The 20854-nt window shown below is 47.9% G+C and overlaps 1 protein-coding gene and 1 long non-coding RNA gene across 2 annotated transcripts; both read right to left on the reverse strand.

The window, feature by feature from the left end:
• Positions 1-1158: 1158 nt before the first annotated feature.
• LOC127586434 (uncharacterized) lies at positions 1159-18621 on the reverse strand. Its single transcript, XR_007958684.1, has 3 exons — positions 18293-18621; positions 1580-1636; positions 1159-1475 (listed from the first exon to the last, which is right to left on the reverse strand). It is a non-coding gene; the product is annotated as an uncharacterized LOC127586434 (long non-coding RNA).
• LOC127586433 (ADP-ribosylation factor 6-like) lies at positions 15750-17019 on the reverse strand. The gene has a single exon (XM_052044388.1). The coding sequence runs from the start codon at positions 16581-16583 to the stop codon at positions 16056-16058; it is 528 nt and encodes a 175-aa protein (XP_051900348.1). The 5' UTR covers positions 16584-17019; the 3' UTR covers positions 15750-16055.
• Positions 18622-20854: the final 2233 nt, after the last annotated feature.

A 20854-nucleotide genomic window follows, 5' to 3' on the forward strand; every position in this document is an offset into this window, starting at 1 on the left:
GAGGGCGGGACCCAGATGGTGAGGCTCCCTGATGATGGATGTCGCCTTCCTGAGACATCGCCTCTTGTAGTTGTCCTCGACGGTGGGGAGAGCTGTACACGTGATGGAACTGGCTGAGTCCACCAGTCTCTCTAGCCTCTAGCCTGTGCGTTGGAGTTTCCATACCAGGCCGTGATGCAACCAGTCAGGATGCTTTTCTCTGTGCATCTGTAGAGGTTTTTCAGAGTCTTCGATGACGTGCTGAATCTCCTTAAACTTCTAAGAAAATAGAGATGCCGGCAAGCCTGCTTCATGATTGTATCTATGTGCTGAGCCCAGGATAGATCTTCCGAGATGTTGATACCCAGGAACTTGAAGCTGCTCAGCCTTCCACCGCTGACCCGTCAATGAGGGCTGGTGTGTGTTCACCTGACTGAAGTCCACAGTCATTTCCCTGGTTTTGCTGATGTTGAGTGTGAGGTTATTGTTACGATACCACTCAACCATCTGACCTACCTCACTCCTGTACACCACCTCATCACCATCCATGATTCTGCCAACAACAGGGGTGTCATCGACGAGTTTATAGGTGGCATTTGAGCTGTGCTTAGCCACACAGTCATACGTACAGAGTAGAGCAGGGGGCTAAGCACACAGCCCTGAGGTGTGCCTGTGTTGATTATCAGTGAGAAGGTGAGGTTTTCAATCTGTGCTGATCGTCACTCAATGTATTCTGCTACAGAAATAATCTTGCTTTTATTAGGTGAGGTTGATGCAATGTCGGATGAGTTCTGTTTCCTGTGGCTTATATGGACTTTAAATAGACTTGTTGACTGCTCTGGTTCATTGTTTAAACATGCTGATGAATAAATAGCCTGCTTTTGAACTTTTTGCTATGAGTCCTTTCATAGTCCCCAGTTCCAAATCATTTGTGAAAACTGTAAGAAATTTGGAGGTTAGGTACCTACTGTCTTATCGTTCATGCAGGTTCTTGATGTCTCCTGATCATGAGACTCCTCATGATCTGAAGCACAAGGGATAGAAAATCCAGTTGTTAGCCCACAGTGTCAGGGGAAAAGGGATTTAAGCCCTTCAAAGCAGGAGAATTAGAGGCAGAGAGAGCTACACACTCCACAAGCCTGTTCCTATTGGTATTAATATTGGTATTGGTTTATTATTGTCACTTGTACCGAGGTACAGTGAAAAACTTGTCTTGCATATCGATTGTACAGGTCAATTCATTACACAGTGCAGTTACATTGAATTAGTACAGAGTGCATTGATATAGTACAAGTAAAAACAATAACAGTACAGAGTAAAGTGTCACAGCTACAGAAAAAATGCAGTGCAATAAGGTGCAAGGTTACAACAAGGTAGATTGTGAGGTCAGAGTCCATCTCATCGTATAAGGGAACTGTTCAATAGTCTTATCACAGTGGGGTAGAAGCTGTCCTTGAGCCTGGTGGTACGTGCCCTCAGGCTCCTGTATCTTCTGCCTGATGGAAAAGGAGAGAAGAGAGAATGACCCGGGTGGGTGGGGTCTTTGATTATGCTGGCTGCTTCACCAAGGCAGCGAGAGGTAAAAACGTAGTTAAGCTACCTGGAATATGTTCCACTGTTAAATTCAGCAATATTGCTCAGGGTCAGGTGAGTTCTTCTGCAGGGAAACAAAGAATTTGCATTTTCATAGTGCATTTTTGTAGTCTGTGGCAAGTCCCATATGACTTTACTGCCAAGGAAGCTTTTTTTTAAGTTGTAGGACCAGTTACATCCACTTGAGAAGCCAGCCAGGGTCTCGGTTTGATCCCTCCCCTGATGGTATGAAACACAAGCAGGAATAAGCCATTCGTCTCACTGAGTTGAGCCGAAGGGCCTGTTTCCTTGCTGTAGAACTCTGTGACTCTAAGCCAATTCCACTCTTCAATAAGATGGCGGTGATCTGGTCTTGGTCTCAATTCCACCTTCCTGCCTGTTCCCCATCACCTTTAGTTCCGCTGTAGTCTACTCCACAAGCCTGTTCCTACGTAAGCACTTAGAAAAGCTACCTTAAAAAATAATTCCCAAGTTAGTGTAGACGGGAGGGGGCCAGAGGAATAAGGAGGAGGCAGAATGCCCGAGAATGGTTTAGTGAAGAGCAAAATGAGACAGAGAGGGGGAGGGAAAGGAGGGAGAGGAAGGGGGTAGGGAGCAGGGACATGAGAGATGGGTGACAAAATGTTACAGAGGGCGGAAATAAACACGGATAAAGGAGAGGGAAGTATCACATGTGGCGGTAATACAGACGATTAAGGACATGGAGGGTGAAGGAGAGAGATAGAGAGAGAAGCCTGGAGGTGTTAGCTGTGTTACATTGGATTTCCCCCGGTTGTATCACACTTTCACTGCCAGTAATTACTGGGATGTGCACGATTCTATAGATTTGTAACCAAGCCTGTAATACAGTGAGTCAAGTAGACTAAAACACCAATTAAGACAATTAGGGGTGGTGGATCTGGCTGGGGGAGAAATAGCTAATAGTTTCCCACTTTTAGATTTAATTGGGATGACAGGGTATTGTGGGATGTGGGGAGGGGGAGGTGGTGGCTGGGTGAAAGGTACAAAGGGGTGAGTCAGTGTGTGGAGTGTGCAGGAGCATAGCCGGATGTGTCCAGTGTACCTTCCCTCTTGGCTTCAGTGGCACTTGTCCAGAGGACCATGTCCCCACACCTGTTTGCATCAGCACGTCTAATGGCATAGAATGACTGACCACTTAATCCAACAGCATGGGCAATCCAGGAGCTGGGACATAATAGAGACGGGCTTTGTCCCCTCTTCCTGACCCCTACCCCAGGATATTTTGCTTGTAATTCTATCCCGCATCCCAGTACTGAGGGATACTTGACTTGGCTTCCCTTATTTTCCTGTAAGAGAATGAACATGGCTTTAATATCCCCAAAGCTTGGGGTGATTCTTATAATCTGGATCTAATAAACTAAGTATCTTTATTAGTCACATGTACATCGAAACACACAGTGAAATGCATCTTTTGCGTAGAGTGTTTTGGGGGCAGCCCGCAAGTGTCGCCATGCTTCCGGCGCCAACATAACATGCCCACAACTTCCTAACCTGTATGTTTTTGGAATGTGGGAGGAAACCGGAGCACCCGGAGGAAATCCACACAGACACGGGGAGAACGTACAAACTCCTTACAGACAGCGGCCGGAATTGAACCCGGGTCGCTGGCACTATAAAGCGTTACGCTAACCGCTACACTACCGTGCCTGCCAGCAAGAATATGGTTATGTAATGGTCTTATTACCATAATGTGCACAGATTCCTCAGCACACTCGCCATCTATAGCCCAGCACCCAATTGTCAACCATTGAAAGCAAAGAACAGGAGTGAACTCATCAGAGAGGCTGTCAACGGCTGCGAGAAGAAACATTTTCAACAACTCCTCAGCCATGACTCTGTCCTCAAGTGAGTGCCTTGACCTCCATTCCTCAGCAAACAATCTGGTCTGGACTCATCACCTCTGACTGACAGGAAGGGCGTGTGCCAACTGGCCAGCATCAAGAACTCGGAAGCAGATGGTGTCCCTACTGAAGTTCCAATGGCCAGCAGAGCGGAACTCAGTCACGGATTCACACCCCCTGGGGAGAGGAGGACGTGATGGGGGATTTCACAGACACTGTAACTATGGCCATCTTCAAGAAAGTACTCCAATCCAATGATGATAAGTATGGAGGGGTCTCCCTGAAACCCACCATAGGGAAAGTCACAGGCACCATTCTCCTCAAACACATGCTCTCTGTGGCTTCCTGAATCATAGAGGGACTTCATCTGATGGAGCTTTACCGTGCGTCAACCCCAAGGGAAACACAGGGAGCAGCATTCGCCTATAAACAGCCTTCCTTGACCTCAAAAAAGCCTTTCAATCTGTCAATTATGAGGAAATGTGGTGCCTCCTTCTCAAACTTGGCTGCCCAGAGAAAACGTCTCCATCTTACGTCTACTTCACGATGGCATGCAAGCCTTGATTTTAACCAACAGGTCCACAACAGAGCCGATCTCAGTGCAATCACGCGTCAGGCCAGGCTGTGTCATCACCCCAACGTTCTTTCTTAATCATTCTTGCTGCATCTCACCTCCAACAAGCTACCTGTTGGAGTGGAGCTAATCTACAGGACAAATGGGAAACTGTTCAAACCACATTGCCTCCACTCCAGAACCAAAATCACCCCAACTCCAGTTATTGAGCTGCAGGGTACAGGCAACACTCGTGTGCACAAATGCACAGAGACCAAGTTCAGACCAAGTTCCAAGGACAGCTTCTACCCCACTGTTAGAAGACTCTTGAACAGACCCCTTATATGATAAAGATGAACTCTTGATCTGTCAATCTACCTTGCTGTGGCCTTTGCACTTTAATTGTCTGCCTGCACTGCACTTTCTCTGTAACTGTAACACAATATTCTGCATCCTGTTTTTTTTTCCTTTTGTACTTCCTCGATGTACCTCTGCATGGAATGATCTGTCTGGATGGTATGCAAACAAAAGCTTTTCTCTGTATCTCGGTACATGTGACAATAATAAACCAATTACCAAGTCATTGTTAGCTCCTCCGTGAGAATGGGCCTCACACCAAAAGCCAAAGCAATGAATGGAAATAAAATTCTGCAGATGATGGAAATCTGAAATGAAACCAACATACTCAGCAGGTCAGGCAGCAACTGTGGAGAAAGAAACAGAGTTAATGTTTCAGGGAAATATGGCGAAGGTTCTTTGACCTGAGAAGTTAATTCTGCTCTCTCTCCACAGATGCTGACTGACCTGCTGAGTGTTTTCCAGCATTTTCTCTCTTTTTTTCCTCAGGTCCTCCACAAACGCGTCCCCTGCTGTACAACATCGTCCTCCTAACAATGAAGTTCCACGACAAGGCTCTGGAAAGCACAGACTGCTTCCATATTTATGAGCCACATCTCAATGAAGGCAGACATGGATGATGAAGTTCACCACTGCCTTCAGTGGAATAGCACAGCCTTTGGCTGCTTGAAGAAAGAGTGTTGAGACAGCAAGACCTCAGATCTGGCACAAAGCTCATGGTCTACCAGACAGCAGTGATCCCTGCCCTCCTGGATGTGTCATGGTGGGCGAGAGGTACACCTCGCCTGGAGAGATACCACTGATGCTGTCTCTCTAAAGTCCTACAAATCCACCGACAGGATCAGGGAACCAACATTGGTGTCCTCTCCCAGACCAACATCTGCGCCACTGAGTCAACTCCACTGAGCAGGCCACGTCATTCAGATGCCTACCCCGGATTCCTGCAACTGACACTGAGCTTTGTAACACAAAAAGAATACCACCTGGACACAGAGATTCAAAGATTTTCTCAAAGCCTCCTGAAAAGTGGAACATCCTGAGCAGCACAGTGGCACAGCAGGTCGACGTGCTAGCCTCCCGGTTCGATCCCGACCTCCGGTACTGTCAGTGTGGAGTTTGCACGTTCTCCCTGTGACCACGTGGGTCCCTCCTGGGTGCCCTGGTTTCCTCCCACATCCCAAAGACATGTGGGTTGGGAGATTAACTGGCCACTGTAAATTGATCCTAGTTGTGTAGATGAGTGCCGGAATCTGGGCGAGGAGCTGATGGAAGTGTGGGGAGTGTTATAGATGTTAGGGTAGGATTAGTGTAAGAATGGGTTTGCTTGGTGGGTCGGCGCAGACTCGTGGGTGTGTTCCTGTGCTGTCTCTCTCTATAACTCCATCCCCACCAACTCATGGGAACCTCACACCCATGACCTTACAAAGTGGAGAAGCAATGGGGAGAATATCAGGAAACTCCCGTCCACATTTCATGAGCACATAGAGCCCAGTGTTAACGGCAGGGGCACACCACCTTGCAAAGTCCCCACCACCTACCCACACAGTCACACACTCCTCATCTGCCAGAACCATATTTGCTCATCAGAACCCTAGAACAGGGCTGGAAACGAATCATCCTTGACCCTGAGGACTACATAAGACTATGTTCTTCTGATAGAAATGCAAATATGGGAAGGGGTCTGTGCTTTCCAGAACATCGATGTGGAGCTTTATGCTAGAAGGACGATGTTTAGGGACAGGTTTGCAGAGGAACTTTGTTTCCCAGAGAAAGACAGAAAATACTGGAAACTGACAGCAGGTCAGGCAGCGTCTCTGGAGAGAGGAACAGAGTTAACTTTTCAGGCCAAAGTGTTATTCCAGAATCAGGATGAACAATCTGGGGACGACTTTCAATCCCACCACAGCACCCGGAGAACGGAGATTCAGCTTTTCCACGGACACAAAGAAAATGAGGCAGGAAAGTGGGCTTACAGGATCGGCCGTGGTCTTAGCGAGAGATGGAGGCTGCTGGAGGGGTTGTGAGGTTGCTTCGGTTTTTCCTGCAACGCTAAGAAGTGAAACTGGCTCCAACAGGGAAGGTTGAAGCAACCAACAAAATTCACTTAAAGAGGGAACTCGATAAAGGGAAGTCTGGGTTAAATGAAGCAGGGAGTTCATGCACAGTCTCAAAACCAGCAACCCTGCCTGCTCCGATGCAAGTTATCCTTGAGAAACTCTTCATTCATTCATTCATTCACAAGGATGCAGTTGTGGCCCTGTGTGTGTGAGAAGGTGATGCCATTCCAAGGGTGACAGTTCTCCCATTGTTGCTGTCAGGACACCTCCCCTCTTCCCTTCCCTCGTGAGTTCCTATCGCCCTGAAAGCAGGAGGACAGGAGGGGTGGGTGCTGAAAGCCCCTCCCCATTGGCTCAGGGGAAGGAATCGGTCTTTGGGACTGAGATGAGAAGTTTTATTTTTTAAATACGAGATGGCTGCAAGTCTTTGGCTTTCCCTAGACCAAGGGCTGTGGGCACTTGGGCATCCAGCCACCGTTTTCTGACATCAGGCTGCACCAGGCAGGTGACTGAATGCTCCTCCAGGCTCTCTGGGGAGGTTTCTGCACCCATGGTCGGGTACAGTCGTCGGGGGTGGGGGGGGGGGGTGGAGCAACACTGGGGAGTGGGGAGGAAGTGTGATTGGGGAAGAGGTCCTGGAGAGGGCAAACAGCAGCCTTTGGGGAGGGTCCCACCCAGGGAGAGCTAGAGAATGGGAGACTAAGTGGGGAGCAGGGGTTGGAGGGGAGCGGGAACGAGAGGGTGAAGGGGAGGGGGACCTGGGGGGGCGGGGGAGGCTGTGGGAGAATGGGTGGGATGGGGGCACAGAGCTGGGAGACTGAGGGAGGGGTTGTCAGGGTCAGGAAGAGAGTGAAGTGTTTCAATACAAGTGTATGTAGTCAGGGTGGGTCTGCCTGTGGTTAGGGCGGGTCTGCGTTCAAGTGTGAGTGCGTGTTATAGCATGTCTCTGAATGTGTGTGCATGTATTTATTCCCATAAATGTATGCTGTGGTGTGTGTGTGTACACAAACCTATGCAGAGGAGACTAATGTCCTGTTGTCTCAGATCTCCTTGCACAGGACCAGGACATCCCCCCTCCCCAAAGCCCCTGCAGTTACTGGTGCGCTCCAACCACCCCACATTAAACCAGGCATCTTCCCCTCTTCACTGGGAATGAATCACCCTGGGCCCAAGGAAGAGAAGTTCAAGGCTGCGACTGAGAGTTCAAGGGAACGAGAAGGTACAGAGATCAGGTTTTGAAGTGGACTTGAGAGACAGGATCGGCTGTTACACTGAATCAGAGACCACGTTTGAGGGGGTCACATGGTTGCTCCTGCTTCAGTTTCTGAACCAGCCCCACACCTCGCTGTAAAGGCAGGCAACAGATCAGAAGTAACGCTTGGGGCACCAGGACTTTTGGTTCTGGTTAATGACATGAGAAAGAAACCACACATCACTGATGCAACAGATACCAGCCTGCATGTCACTCATGAGTCACATAATCCTGACTCACCATGATTCTAATGTTCCATATTTGACTCAGTGAGACCAGTCAGCAAACCCATTAAATGATTGAGACCAACATCAGCCTCATAGTTCAAGAGAGCATTTTAATCTTAAACATAGTATTGTCCCTCTCACCCAGTCCCCTCTTCCCTCCTCTCTTTTGGCTGCAAGACACTTTCTGGGGCTACTATCCTGTGTTTGTCAGGCTATTTGACCACAGATGCCATCACCTAACATTCATCCACACAAAAAGATTTCAGCAAAGGTTGCTAGGCTCCAGTCAGAAGCAGTCTATATCCAGAAAGTGTTTTATAAAATCATGAGGAGCATAGACAGGGTGAATAGCCAAAGTCTTTTCTCCAGGGTCGGGGAGTCCAAAACTAAGAGGGCAAAGGTTTAAAGTGAGAGGGCAAAGGGAAATGAGGGGCAACTTCTTCCACACAGAAGGTGGTGGGTATGTGGAACGAGCTGCCAAAGGAAGTGGTTGATGCGGGTACAATTCTGACATTTCAAAGACATTTGGACAGGTCCGTGGAGAGGAAAGGTTTGGAGTGATATGGGCCAAATACAGGCAAGTGGGACCAGCTCAATTAGGCAAATGGTTGGCATGGAGGAGTTTCATCGAAGGGCCTGTTTCCGTGCTGTATCGCTCCATGAATGTAACGGCCAGTCAGTGATGGAGGTGCCCCAATGTATATGACAGGTCTAGACTGCAAAATGCAAAGAACCAGAGCAAATTAGGACTTCTCCTTCAACACACATAGGACTTCTCCTTCGACACATATGTGCCGAAGTTATTGATACCCTGAACTTGAACAGCCCCAATTACCTCTCCTTTGGGAAGCAGGGAAAAAAAGCTCTCTGAAACAAACCGGCTGCAGGGAGGCTGGGTGGTTTCTTGGACATTAACCAGGATCCTGTGCATCTGCCCCTGGATCAGGGACCCGGATTTCCCCAAGGGTGGGATTCTGCTTGCTTTTCCTTCCACCTCAAAAGTGAAGTCATTGCAAATGTTACTTTACAGAACGGCTGAAATCACGCTGAGGATGGCGACCATTCAGCCCCTTGTGCTGATCCTTGTTCATCGGCTGCCCTACCACAAGTTTGCTTTCTCTTCCCTGGATATTTTTATATTCTAATTTTCTAAATTTTTTATATCAAATAGAATTTCCTTTTCTACTCCAACCTTTGACGCACAGCAGCTGGTGTTAAAACATTTCATGTTCCAACTATCTTGGAAAAATCTACATCGTCCCCTTTCATTACATAGTGACCTTCTGCAGCCTGTGCTTCTCATTTGCCTTGTCAATGACCAGGGAAATGGAGTTTACTCTCTCTACCAGACCTTTTTAATTGTGAAACTCTCCCTTCACCCTCTTGCTTTGAGAAGTCTCAAACTTCTCAGCCTTTCCTTTATGAATGCAACCTCCCACGACATTTCCCACAGGGAAAATGAAACGCAGAGGAGTTCACACGCAGGATCAGGGACACAGTTTTCTGGGGTGAAGGTAGGGGTAGGTGAAACCAGGATGGGTGTGTGGGGAAATTGCTCCAAACTGAAAGTCACCCAGGGAGCCCCACTGCTGGATTTCACTTCAAGAGAACTGTGGCAAGTTTCTCCGAGCCAGATTGCCAGGTGCAGTCCTCTGTTGAAGACCATCTGTGTCAGCAACTGCTAACCCAGCAGGCTGTGTCCATACACATCCTGTCCTCGCACAGATGCACCCACACTCCACTGAGCCTGTGATCAGCAAAATGGAACCTTGGATGGATGTTTTCTAAAAACAAAAACATCAAAAACCAAACATGAAGCAGTTCTACTTGATCCAGTAATAGATCCATGTGTCAGTTGGGCATAATTATTAGGGCATCACTGCACATAATGGCTGCCACAGTTCCTGCACTACCCTAGAGTACTTAATTGGCTGTAAACTGCTTTGGGATGTCCGGTGACTGAGAGAGCACCTGTATGAATACAACCCTTTAACAATGTGCCTGTGCTGGAAATATCGAGGCTTTGGGTCCCACTCTCGGGCATGAAACCCATGATGATGTTCCCTGTACAATACTTGAGGGATGCTACATTGTCAGAGATGAAGTGAGATATTGGGATATAACATCTCCCCTGTCAGGTGAGCAAACCAAAGCAATGGGATGTTCATGCCAGCGTCCCAACCAATATACATCTCCAAGCCAGCATCACTATTCTCAACAGTGGGGGGGAATTGAGCTCTTGCCAAAGCTTCCAACGCCTTTCCCATTGGAGTGTGCCTCACCCACGGAGGTCTTGGAAGAGCAGAGTGGAGGTGGCAAGGTGGATGCAATACCCCAGTCTGCCAACACCTGCCCTCTAGCTTCACAGGTGCAGTGGAAGACAGCCAAGGTCTTGGTTTAGGGGTAGACTTGCTAAAATGGCACAGGGGGAGGAGGAGGAGGAGTCCAGGCACGTTTGGGGAACCATCCTCCTTGGGAAAGCTTTGTTGGAGCCATTCAAAACTAAGGAGATTGTTTTGGAAGGGAGCACATTTACCACTGCCTGACAGGGGCCCCAGTAACTGCAGGAAGCAGATTTAAGGAATTAGGGGAGATTAGTTCTTCGCCCATCCACAAGGCAGCAGATTTTAATGATCTCACGGTAGTGTAGCAGTTAGTGTAACACTTTACAGCGCCAGCGACCCAGGTTCAATTCCCACCGCTGTCTGTAAGGAGTCTGTACATTCTCCCTGTGTCTGTGTGGGTTTCCTCCGGGTGCTCCAGTTTCCTCCCACATTCCAAAGACGTACGGGTTAGGAAGTTGTGGACATGCTATGTTGGTGCTGGAAGCGTGGCGACACTTGCGGGCTGCCCCCAGAACACTCTACACAAAAGATGCATTTCACTGTGTTTCGATGTACATGTGACTAATAAAGATCTTATCTCGGATGTGCTGCCTGAAAGGGCACTGGGAGCAGGTACAATTAACGTCTGTTTTCAAATAACTTTCAGGGCCATGGGGGAAAGAAGTGGGACTAATTGGATGGTTCTTTTAAAAAGCACCAGCACAGACAATGGGCTGAATGGGAGCTACGCTGCAACCACCAAGGGGCTGTGAAGAAAAAAAACTTTCCCCAATGCAGGAAGCAGCAGCAACATCAAATCCCTGTCAGCTGGGTGCATTTGAGTTTATCCTGAAATACAAGAGCTCAGGAGCATTCCCCAAAGCACCCAATCCCTTTTCCTTATCGGTGACATTTCTGCTCCAAGCAGTCCTTCATCACTTTTGACTCCTTGGTGTGGACTTTACCCAGTAGTTACCAGAAGCTCCAGGTTTCTATTTTAAATCTGTTAAAACAGCAGCTTCCTTCTCCCTCCACCCCTCCACCCTTGATAAACAGCAAACCCACCACACCAGGCCATGACCAGTGACATCAGACTTCCACTACATACTCCAGCACTGTCCCTGAACCTTAAAGCTTTTCCACAAATCATAGCACCGACATGAAGATTCACCAGGAACATTTTTAAAATGTATAATTATTTCTACATAGGCCGTGTGAGGTGGAGGCATCAGGGGAAGGATTGTCAGTAACTACAGCACATTGGAATCTCTGTGCTCAGGGGGTGGAACTTGAGGGAAACAGCTCGAGTCAGAGTGCGCAGCAGAAAAGGTTCCATCAATTCCAATTCAGCATCACTACACAGAGTTCCCAACCACTGGGATTACCCCACAAACTGAGTGACTGAGGATTAATATCCAGTCGAGTGCTTGGAATCTGGAATTACTGGGCCATTACACTGAAAACAAACCTTCCACATTATCAGCATTGGTTGCACCTTCAGGGGAGAAGTTAAGACTAGAAATGCTCAGGCAGCATCTGTAGAAAGGGAAACAGATCCAAAACATAAACTCTTTCTCTCTCCACAGATGCCACCTGCCCTGTTGAGTGTTTCCACCACTTTGTTATCCATTCCTTTGCCGAGAGGTGTAGAAGACTCTGCAACAGCAGCCACTTGCAGAACCGTGCAACCTTTATGCCAATGGCTGCCTTTGGCCAAGGATCAGAAGGGTGCAAATTCCATGCAAGCTTCCCAGTCACTCACCGTATCACCAGAAATCCAGCGAAGGAAGCTGGCAGCCACACGAAACCCTGCTGATCTAATGTCAAGCAATCAAGGGAAGTCCCTCAGAAATAACTGGTACAGGTCTTTATTGAGGCTAAATTTACAGCATTATATCCCCAAAATCTTCAAATTTCTTTAGCGTTTCATATTTCACCATGGTGCTGCAGAATTTATACTCCCCGTCAGCATCCAAACTTGAGGCAGGTACAGTAAGAGTTATGTGCAAAGTAAATCTCCTTCTACTGGCCCCATTAAACAATTTCGGATCAGGTAATAGCATGGGTTAGATACACAGTAAGCACCCTCTGCATTGTCCCATCAATCATTCCCAGAGCAGATAGTACAGATTCGATATAGAGTATAGCTCCCCTTCATACTGTTCTCTATCCACCAACCCAAGGTCAGGCACAACAAAGATTGAAGATCAAGTTGCCCCCATGTCAAAAGTGTTCCCACCCTGCAGTCATTTCATACACACCTATGGAGTCGACAGTCTGCTGTTCGATTAGGCAGTCCTGTTTTGCTCAAGGTGACACGTTTCCAAACTTATTGCACACAGCTCTTCCAGACAAACAGAGGAGATTTTCATCCCACTGGGGCTTGGATTCGAATCCAGATCCTGACTTTGAAAGCTGGTTTATATAGCTGTGTGGGACAGGACTTCTGAAAAGTAGTGAAGTGTCTTTTGTTCAGTGCAGACCGTGGAACTGGGGCAGCAGCCCTGCAGTGTTGCAGTGCACCATGCCTGAAGGGAACAGGTCACTCTGTGCTTTATGAAGCAGGTAGATTAAAGTCTAGAGAGGAAGAGACGTTACACACCAACGGGCAGGGGCAAAGTCAGTCTCCAGCTTTCCACAGAGTTGTCAGTTGAGGACTGTAACCTCAAACACCATCCACTTATTTTGGCACGCAGAAGTCCAACTCCTGAACTATTGTGACGAGGGTCCATTTTGTGTTGTTAAAGGCTGAAACAGACTATGCTGACATAAAATGGTTCTTTTGCAAAAAGTATGAACTCAATCTCGCCAGATTATTCACATCACAGACCATCCAACTCCCTTTTACAAGGGGATAGTCACACCAAGGTCAATCCATTGACTGACAGCACATTAACACCCCCCACCAACCCCAATGCGGAGGGTGGGGGGCAGGTTGAATCAGCTGCCACCTTCCCAATAACTGGACCTGGCAATGTGCCATTCCCTGCAAACAAGAGGTTGTGAAGTCAAGAGCAAACTTTCCATGAAAAACCTGTCAGTATTGCAATGTACAACCCAGGGGAGAGTTCAAAACAGCTGTTTAAAAAAAAAGTTGGTAATGTAACTATTTGAATGGGGAAAAAAGTCTTGAAGTTACGGTCAAACCAGATGAAGGTAAACGCTGACAGAGCCAAACTTATCTTCCACTAGATGTCCCTATTGTGGGTGCTCAATAGTGACACCTACCAGGAACTGAACAGTACTGCACGGATACTGCTCCACTGGCCTTTTGCCTTGTGTAAATTCTAAAAAAAACTTTGCACCAGAGATACTTCAAAGTGGATTGCGAGGGACCACAGGACTTGCAGTGAGTAATGGCGAGGGCTTGGAGGCAGGCAGACAGACAGGATGGGGGCTCTACACTAATCAAAGACCTCAGCGGACAAAAGAAAAATGCACATTGCACAACTTGATGAAGTCCTGACTTAAGTGTGTCATTGCCTTCCCAATACTCTCTGCCCTCAGGATACTGACACTTGCCTCTGTGGGGAGGGGCAAGGGTTGCAAGGAGATTGACACTTCATGCCAGACACTCAGATGATTGGCAGTGCAATTGGGCAGATGTTGTCACCCCTACCCCACAAATCCCAGAAGACCCATGGTCACAGTCCCATTCAATCAATTTCCACCAGGACCCTCTGGTGTGGATGGTTCTCCTGGGCAATGGTATTCTTTGACCACCATCCCAGTAGCACCTGTGGTACAAGGTTCAGTAAAGGAAGACCCAGGCCGACACACTTAGGGAGAGCCCTGAGTTTAGTACCTTTATGTAGATTAGATAATTCAAGCTTTGTTTCAAAATGCAACTTCACATTGGTCAGTTTGACACCACACCCTAAAATTCTACTGTAGCAGAGGAAATTACCTGGAACTGTAAGAATGCAGAATTAAAAGTTCCTTTTAGAAACTTAAGTATTCCCCAAATCATTCTGAAAGCGGTTTGCTACCACTTCCCATCATTAGCACACAGGCTTTGAACCCACAGCACCAACAGGGCATGTGACCCGAACAGGCCGAGCTTCCTCATCCTTGAATTCCACCCCCCCCCCCCCACCTCTGCTGATTGGTGGGAGCCCCACTTTTTGAGAGATCACCTGGACAGGTGTATGACTGGAGTATTCACTGTGGGGGAAGGGGGGGAAGAGGGGGAAGAGAAGGAGGCTGAAAAAAAAGCATTATCACAGCACCATCCAATTCCCCGAATTCACACATACATCTCCCACAGAGACAGAGTGGGGGAAGGCAAGGATTTTGTGTTGTACTGATTAACAGAACCAATTTATGGAATGATACTCCAAATGAAGACATTTCACGCAATTGACTTCCATTCTCTGAGGGCTGATGTTATTAAGATCCTTCAAACAATAAAGATTCAGGTGGGGATTTTGGAAATAAGGCAGGTAGACCTAGTCATTGGATTCAAATCCATATGGAGAACAGGGATAGCACAATTCCAAAACTCACTCTCACAAAAAGCTAACAGTGCCAAGAACACAATAAGAGCTTCAAGACAGTGATCAATAGATTTGTTGGTCAGGAACATCATGGAAAATTAGATAATTGGACCCGAGGCAATGATTCAACTACTAGTTCAGCTCCAGGGCTGAATGGCCTTCTATTTTTATGACCTTGTTCATTTCAGAAAGCTTAAGCTCACAAATGCAGCCAGTTATTCAGGAATGTAAAACCGTAAATGTTTGGGGGCTTGACTTGATTTAAAATGACATTTCATTTCTCAATCCAGAAAAGCAGATAGCAGTCTTGCTTTAATTAATTTTCCCTTGCTTGTGGTCCAGAGACTCACTCACCTGAACAGGCAAGCATTGTTAAGCAACCAGCCATCATCGCTGTAGACTGCACTACAATTGAAAGCTTGGGGGGGGGGGGGGGGGGGAACATAATCTCAGCACTATCCAATTCCCGAAATTCACTCAAACATCTCCCAGTGACAGAGTGAGGAAGGAGAGGACTTTGTGCAGAATCGATTAACAGAACTAACTTACGGAATGATCCTCAAACTCCACAATTGAAACAACCGGTCAGGGTCACCTTGACTAGTTTTGATCCAATGGAGACCGGGGGATAACCCAACCCACACTGTAATCAGCAAACCTATCCATTTACTGAAGGGGTGTGGAAAATGGGGCAATAAATCTTGATAACATCAACCCTCAGAAGAAATAACTCCTTTTATAAATCTGCTATAAAAAAATAACCAAGTCACCCCTCCATACACCCCATCCCAGACCCTGCTAAGAGTCCAGAATCTCCAAATTTAAAAGACATGTTATATCCGTGAGATTAAAGCTCTTATTTAGGTCAGGGGCTCCGAGGGATAGGGGAAGTGTCTCCCACTTAAAACGCACCTATTGTTTTTTTTTGCATAATATTACGGACAAGTGTGCGTGGCGTTTAACGACAAAATAAACCATTGATCGGTTGGAAGTTTGGGAGAACCCCCCCCCCCACCCCCACCCCCACCCCCACCCCCACCCCACCGAGCAGCAGCCTTTGAAGGATTTCTCCCGCCATTGCATAGCCTGTGTGCGTATATTACAAAGCCTCCCCGCTAAAGTCACCTTTCACGGTGTCCCTCTTGGGCCAGGCCCTCGCTGGAATGAATTGGGACAGAGCCCGGAAGCCAGATTTGCAGAATTTCCTCTCATCCTCCCAAAACAAAAAAAAACTTTCATTAAAGTGAACTTGTGTGTCTTGTACAAGTTAGGGATTTTTCTTCTTGTTCTTCTAAAGGTTTAATTCAACCAAATCGATTGAGGAAATAGAACGGACTGCTGGGCGTGTTGTCTGGTTAGGATTTGTAATTTGAATTTAGCCAGGTGAGTCCTTCGTGGAGGCCATCCCCCGACGTAGCGCAGGACGGCTGAACGTACCAATTCCTGTCTCTAATCCTGGTCAAGCCCAGCTTCTCCTGAATCTCATGGGGCTTCATGGCATCGGGCAGGTCTTGCTTGTTAGCGAAGATCAGGATGATGGCATCCCTCATCTCGCGATCGTTGATGATCCGGTGTAGCTCCTGCTTGGCCTCGTCGATGCGATCGCGGTCGGCGCAGTCCACCACGAAGATTAACCCCTGCGTGCCCGTGTAGTAATGCCTCCAAAGCGGCCTGATCTTATCCTGCCCCCCCACGTCCCACACATTGAACTTCACGTTCTTGTAGGTGACCGTCTCCACGTTGAAGCCCACGGTGGGGATGGTGGTGACCGACTGGCCCAGCTTCAGCTTGTAGAGGATGGTGGTCTTGCCGGCGGCGTCCAAGCCCAGCATCAGTATCCTCATCTCCTTACTGCCGAATATCTTGGCGAACGCGCCGCCCATCTTCGGTGCGGTGGGGAAAGGAGGGTGGGGGGGGGGGAGAGGGGAGGGGGGGAAAAGTGAGGGGTATGCGGAGAGAAGGGGCAACTGAGGCGGACAATTTGTAGCCAACGAGATGAAACGCCAGCGAGGCAGCGCGGACTGCGGCGGCGGCGCCGATCAATGGAACGCTGAGTTTCAATGGAACGTTGATACAGGCCCTTTGATACAAAGTCTCCAAATTGTAACAAACGCCTCGATTCACAATCTCACCCGTCCGCTTCCGCACTCCTCCTCTCCGCTGCCCTCATAGCTCGTCTTCTCGGGGATCTTTAACCCCTTGTCTTTCAATTTTAAGAAATATACAGATTAATGGGGAGTGAGGGGGAGAAATATCTGAAACTGAACTCCCAGCCCCGGAGAGGAAAGGGCGCGGATGTAGATTACAGCACCGATAGAGCATGCGCACACACTCCCCCCCCCCCCCCCCCCACTCTGCAACTTTTAAAATGGCACTGCCCGCCCTCTGTTAAGGTGGCCTTGCATCGCATTGCCTCCGCCTCTTTTGTGTCACGCTTTTGTGTTTCGCTGGTGCAATAGGCGGATTAGATCATTCTGAAAACGGACGGTTTCATAAAAGCGTCGAGGGTCTTAATCACCCCGATCCCATCCTAAAAAAAACCGGCCAGCGTTTCTCGGTGTATAATTGTAAATATTATTACCCACGTTAGTACATGAAGACTGTGCACCCCCCCCCCCTCATCTTAAGGATCTTGCTGGGGCGTGGCTTCACTTTCGCCTCATCCGAATTGTCATTTTTTAAACGTTAAGGCCCTTAGATAAAGTTCAAATTCACGCTGCTATTAATTTGTTACAGAGCGCGGCGCTCCGATTTACGTCTTATCCACCAATGATGCAGGAAAGATCCCCTTGCAGAAAATTTACACAGATCTGGTCGAGAACTCACGCTGAAAGCAAATTGGATAGCCCTAACTTCAACTTTCACCTCAAGTCCACTTCACAGGGAGATGTCATCCCCAAAGTCCAATAAATCGAGGGATGTCCATCTTGAGGAATTTGGACTCAGGGTGGGTGTCTAGTAGTATCTAATCGGATTTAATCTGACTCTCCCCTCCCCAATACCTAGGAAGTATGATTCAGATTCACCATCTCTTTCCTTCACTTTTTTTATATTTTGCATCGGTGTTAAACAAATATAATAAAATTTAGCCTCACCTCATCCCAGGACGGAGACTGGTCAGAAAGGGGAAATCCATCTGAAACATTCTTGAGAGTAACAATTTCTAACCTTTGTTCTTGTATTGTATGTGAGTGGGGGCTGATACTGGGTTGAGAAAAGGTTAATAAAAATCCACCGCAGCGTAGAATCAAAAATGTTTACTTCTTTAAAAATTATACATTTTGTTTCAAGGTGACTTGTGAAAGTTGCTTTGAAATGGGTGAGAAGAAGCTGCGGTTCTGGACCCGCTGCACGGCGATGCCGTTCCGGAGGCTCGGGGGGCTGTGAGACCCAGACCACAGGTGGGCAACACGGTGACCAACCGCCTGTCTGGAGGTCGGCTGGGGTGGCTACAGCCTTCAGTTCAGCTGTGGCCGCTGTAAGATAGCTCCCTCTACAGGCATAACCCGTGAGACCCAACATCACTGAACCCCCAGACACACTGTGGGACCAGCGCTTCTGTCCCGCCACCGTACCGTCACATGTAGTGTACCTCTGAGGGTCTGTCTCTGGAGCCCTACTATTTCCCATCCACGCACAGCCCCTCAGGAAATAACAGCTCTCCCTCTGCGTCACATCTTCACCCCACCACCGCCATTGTCATTAACTTGTCAGACTGCTTGACTGAGATCGAGCATTGGAGGAGCAGGAAATTCTAACCGTGAAAGCCAACAACGGTATGGTGTTAGTCTCTGTCAGAAACCAGCCGTCCATCCTTCTGCCTGACTGGTGTCTGAGAGGATCCGCCCAAGTTGTGCATTCAACTGTCTGATTCAGATTCCTTTATTTCCACATACACCAGAGTGCATTGAAATTCCTTGCTTGCATGAAGCTCACGGTGTACATGGTAACCAGACAATAGAATGGTGCGGAGATAGTAGTGCAGTCTGAAGTAGAGCAAAGAGATACAGGAGCCTGAGGGCACGTACCACCAGACTTAAAGACGGCTTCTACCCCACTGTGATAAGACTACTGAACGGTTCCCTTATGCAATGAGATGGACTCTGACCTCACGATCTACCTTGTTGTGACCTTGCACCTTATTGCACTGCACTTTCTCTGTAGCTGTGACACTTTACTCTGTACTGTTACTGTTTTTACCTGTACTACGTCAATGCACTCTGTACTGACTCAATGTAACTGCACTGTGTAATGAATTGACCTGTACAATCGGTTTGTAAGACAAGCTTTTCACTGTACCTCGGTACATGACAATAATAAACCAATACCAATACCAATAAGAGTTCAAGGACATGGCAGCACCACCAGGAAGGGGGTGTGAGAGAGGTGACTGGTTCAGGAGTCTGACAGCAGTGGGGAAGAAGCTGTTCTTGAGTCTGGTCGTCCAGGCTTTCAAGATCCTGTATCTTCTCCCAGAAGGTAGAAGAGAGAAAAAGGAACGGCCGGGGTGGCGGGCATCCCTGACGATTCTGCCGGCCTCCCTGAAGCAACGCATGGTGAAGGCAGACTGGATGGAGGGAAGTGACGAGCCTCTGAAGGACTGGGCTGCATCTTCTTCTCAGGCAGGTCCCACTGGATCGAGGATGATCTGCTCCACTCCAGTTTGTGGCTGATGAGGTCACTGTGGGAACCACAGACTGTTGTGCAGGCAAGGCAGGAGGCACGGGGCCTCTGTGTGCTCCAGATACATGGTCTCGTGGTTCTCAATACCATCCCAAAAGCTCCCTCTCTACTTTGAGTGATCATGGGCCAGAGGTACCCAGGAGACAGTGGGGACGTTGTATCTTTGCAAGGAGGTTCTGAATACATGTGAGAATTTTTTTTCCCTTAGTCCACGTGGTAATCTCTTTTCATGATAGTGATCAGAATAGGGTGTGTCTGCAAATCTGGTGCCAGGCATGCAAACAATGTGGCCCGTCAATGGAGCCAAATGCAGGTAAGTCAGGGCCCAGTGCTGGGGAGAAGGCCTCTGTATCCAGAGTGTAGTGGGAATGTACAACTTGTTCCCAGTGCAGAGCGGTTGAAGTAAACAGCATGGATGCATTTAAGGGGAGGGACAAGCACATGAGGGGGAAGAGAATAGAGGGCTAGCCTGACAGAGTTAGGTAAGAACCGGACGTGCTAGTGGACCATAAATGCTGGCATGAATTGGTTGGGCCAAATGGCCTGTTTTGGACCATAAATCAATTTGATCGTTTTATTCCTATCTCTACAACCTCTTCAACTCTGTAATCATCTGAGATACAATATTGCTCCAAATGGTGTACAACCTCATTTCTAAAGGGACATCCCTTTACTCTGAGGCTGTGACCTCGGATCCCAGACTCTCCTAATGATGGAAACATCCTCTCCACGTCCACTCTATCCAGGCCTTTCAATATCCGGTAGCTTTCAATGAGATCCCCCCTCATCCTTTTGAACTCCATCTAGTACAGGCCCAGAGACATCAAACGCTCTCCCACTCCCACAGTGCTGGGATCTCTGTTGTTTGTGATATGTATAAGTGATTTGGACGGAAATACAGGTGGTCTGATTAGTAAGTTTTCAGGCGACACGAGAACTGATGGAGTTTTGTACAGTGAGGAAAGTTGTCGAAGGATACAGCAGGATATCGATCAGTTGGAAATATGGGCAGAGAAATGGCAGATGGAGTTTAATCCGGAGAGGTATGAGGTGTTGCACTAAGAGGAAAGTATACAGTAAATGGCCGGACCCTGAGGAGTATAGATGTGCAGAGGGATCTTGGGTGCAAGTCCATAGCTCCCTGAAAGTGGCAACACAGTGGATAGACTGCATACGGAATGCTTGCCTTTATCAGTAGGAGCATTGAGTATAAAAGTTGGGAAGTCATGTTGCAGCTGTATAAAACTTTGGTTAGGCCACATTCGGAGTATTGTGTGCAGTTCTGGTTGTTGCAATTCAGGAAGGATGTGGAGGCTTTGGAGAGGGTGCAGAAGAACAACATTCACCAGGATGTTGTTTGGATTAGAGAGTAAAAGCTATAAGAAGAGGTTGGACAGACCTGGGTTGTTTTCTCTGGAGTGTTGGAGGCTGAGGGTGCAACCTGAGAGGAGTATTTGAAATTATAAGAGCA

The sequence above is a fragment of the Pristis pectinata genome, chromosome 35 (genome assembly GCF_009764475.1).
Source record: "Pristis pectinata isolate sPriPec2 chromosome 35, sPriPec2.1.pri, whole genome shotgun sequence".
In the NCBI taxonomy this organism is placed as follows: domain Eukaryota; kingdom Metazoa; phylum Chordata; class Chondrichthyes; order Rhinopristiformes; family Pristidae; genus Pristis; species Pristis pectinata.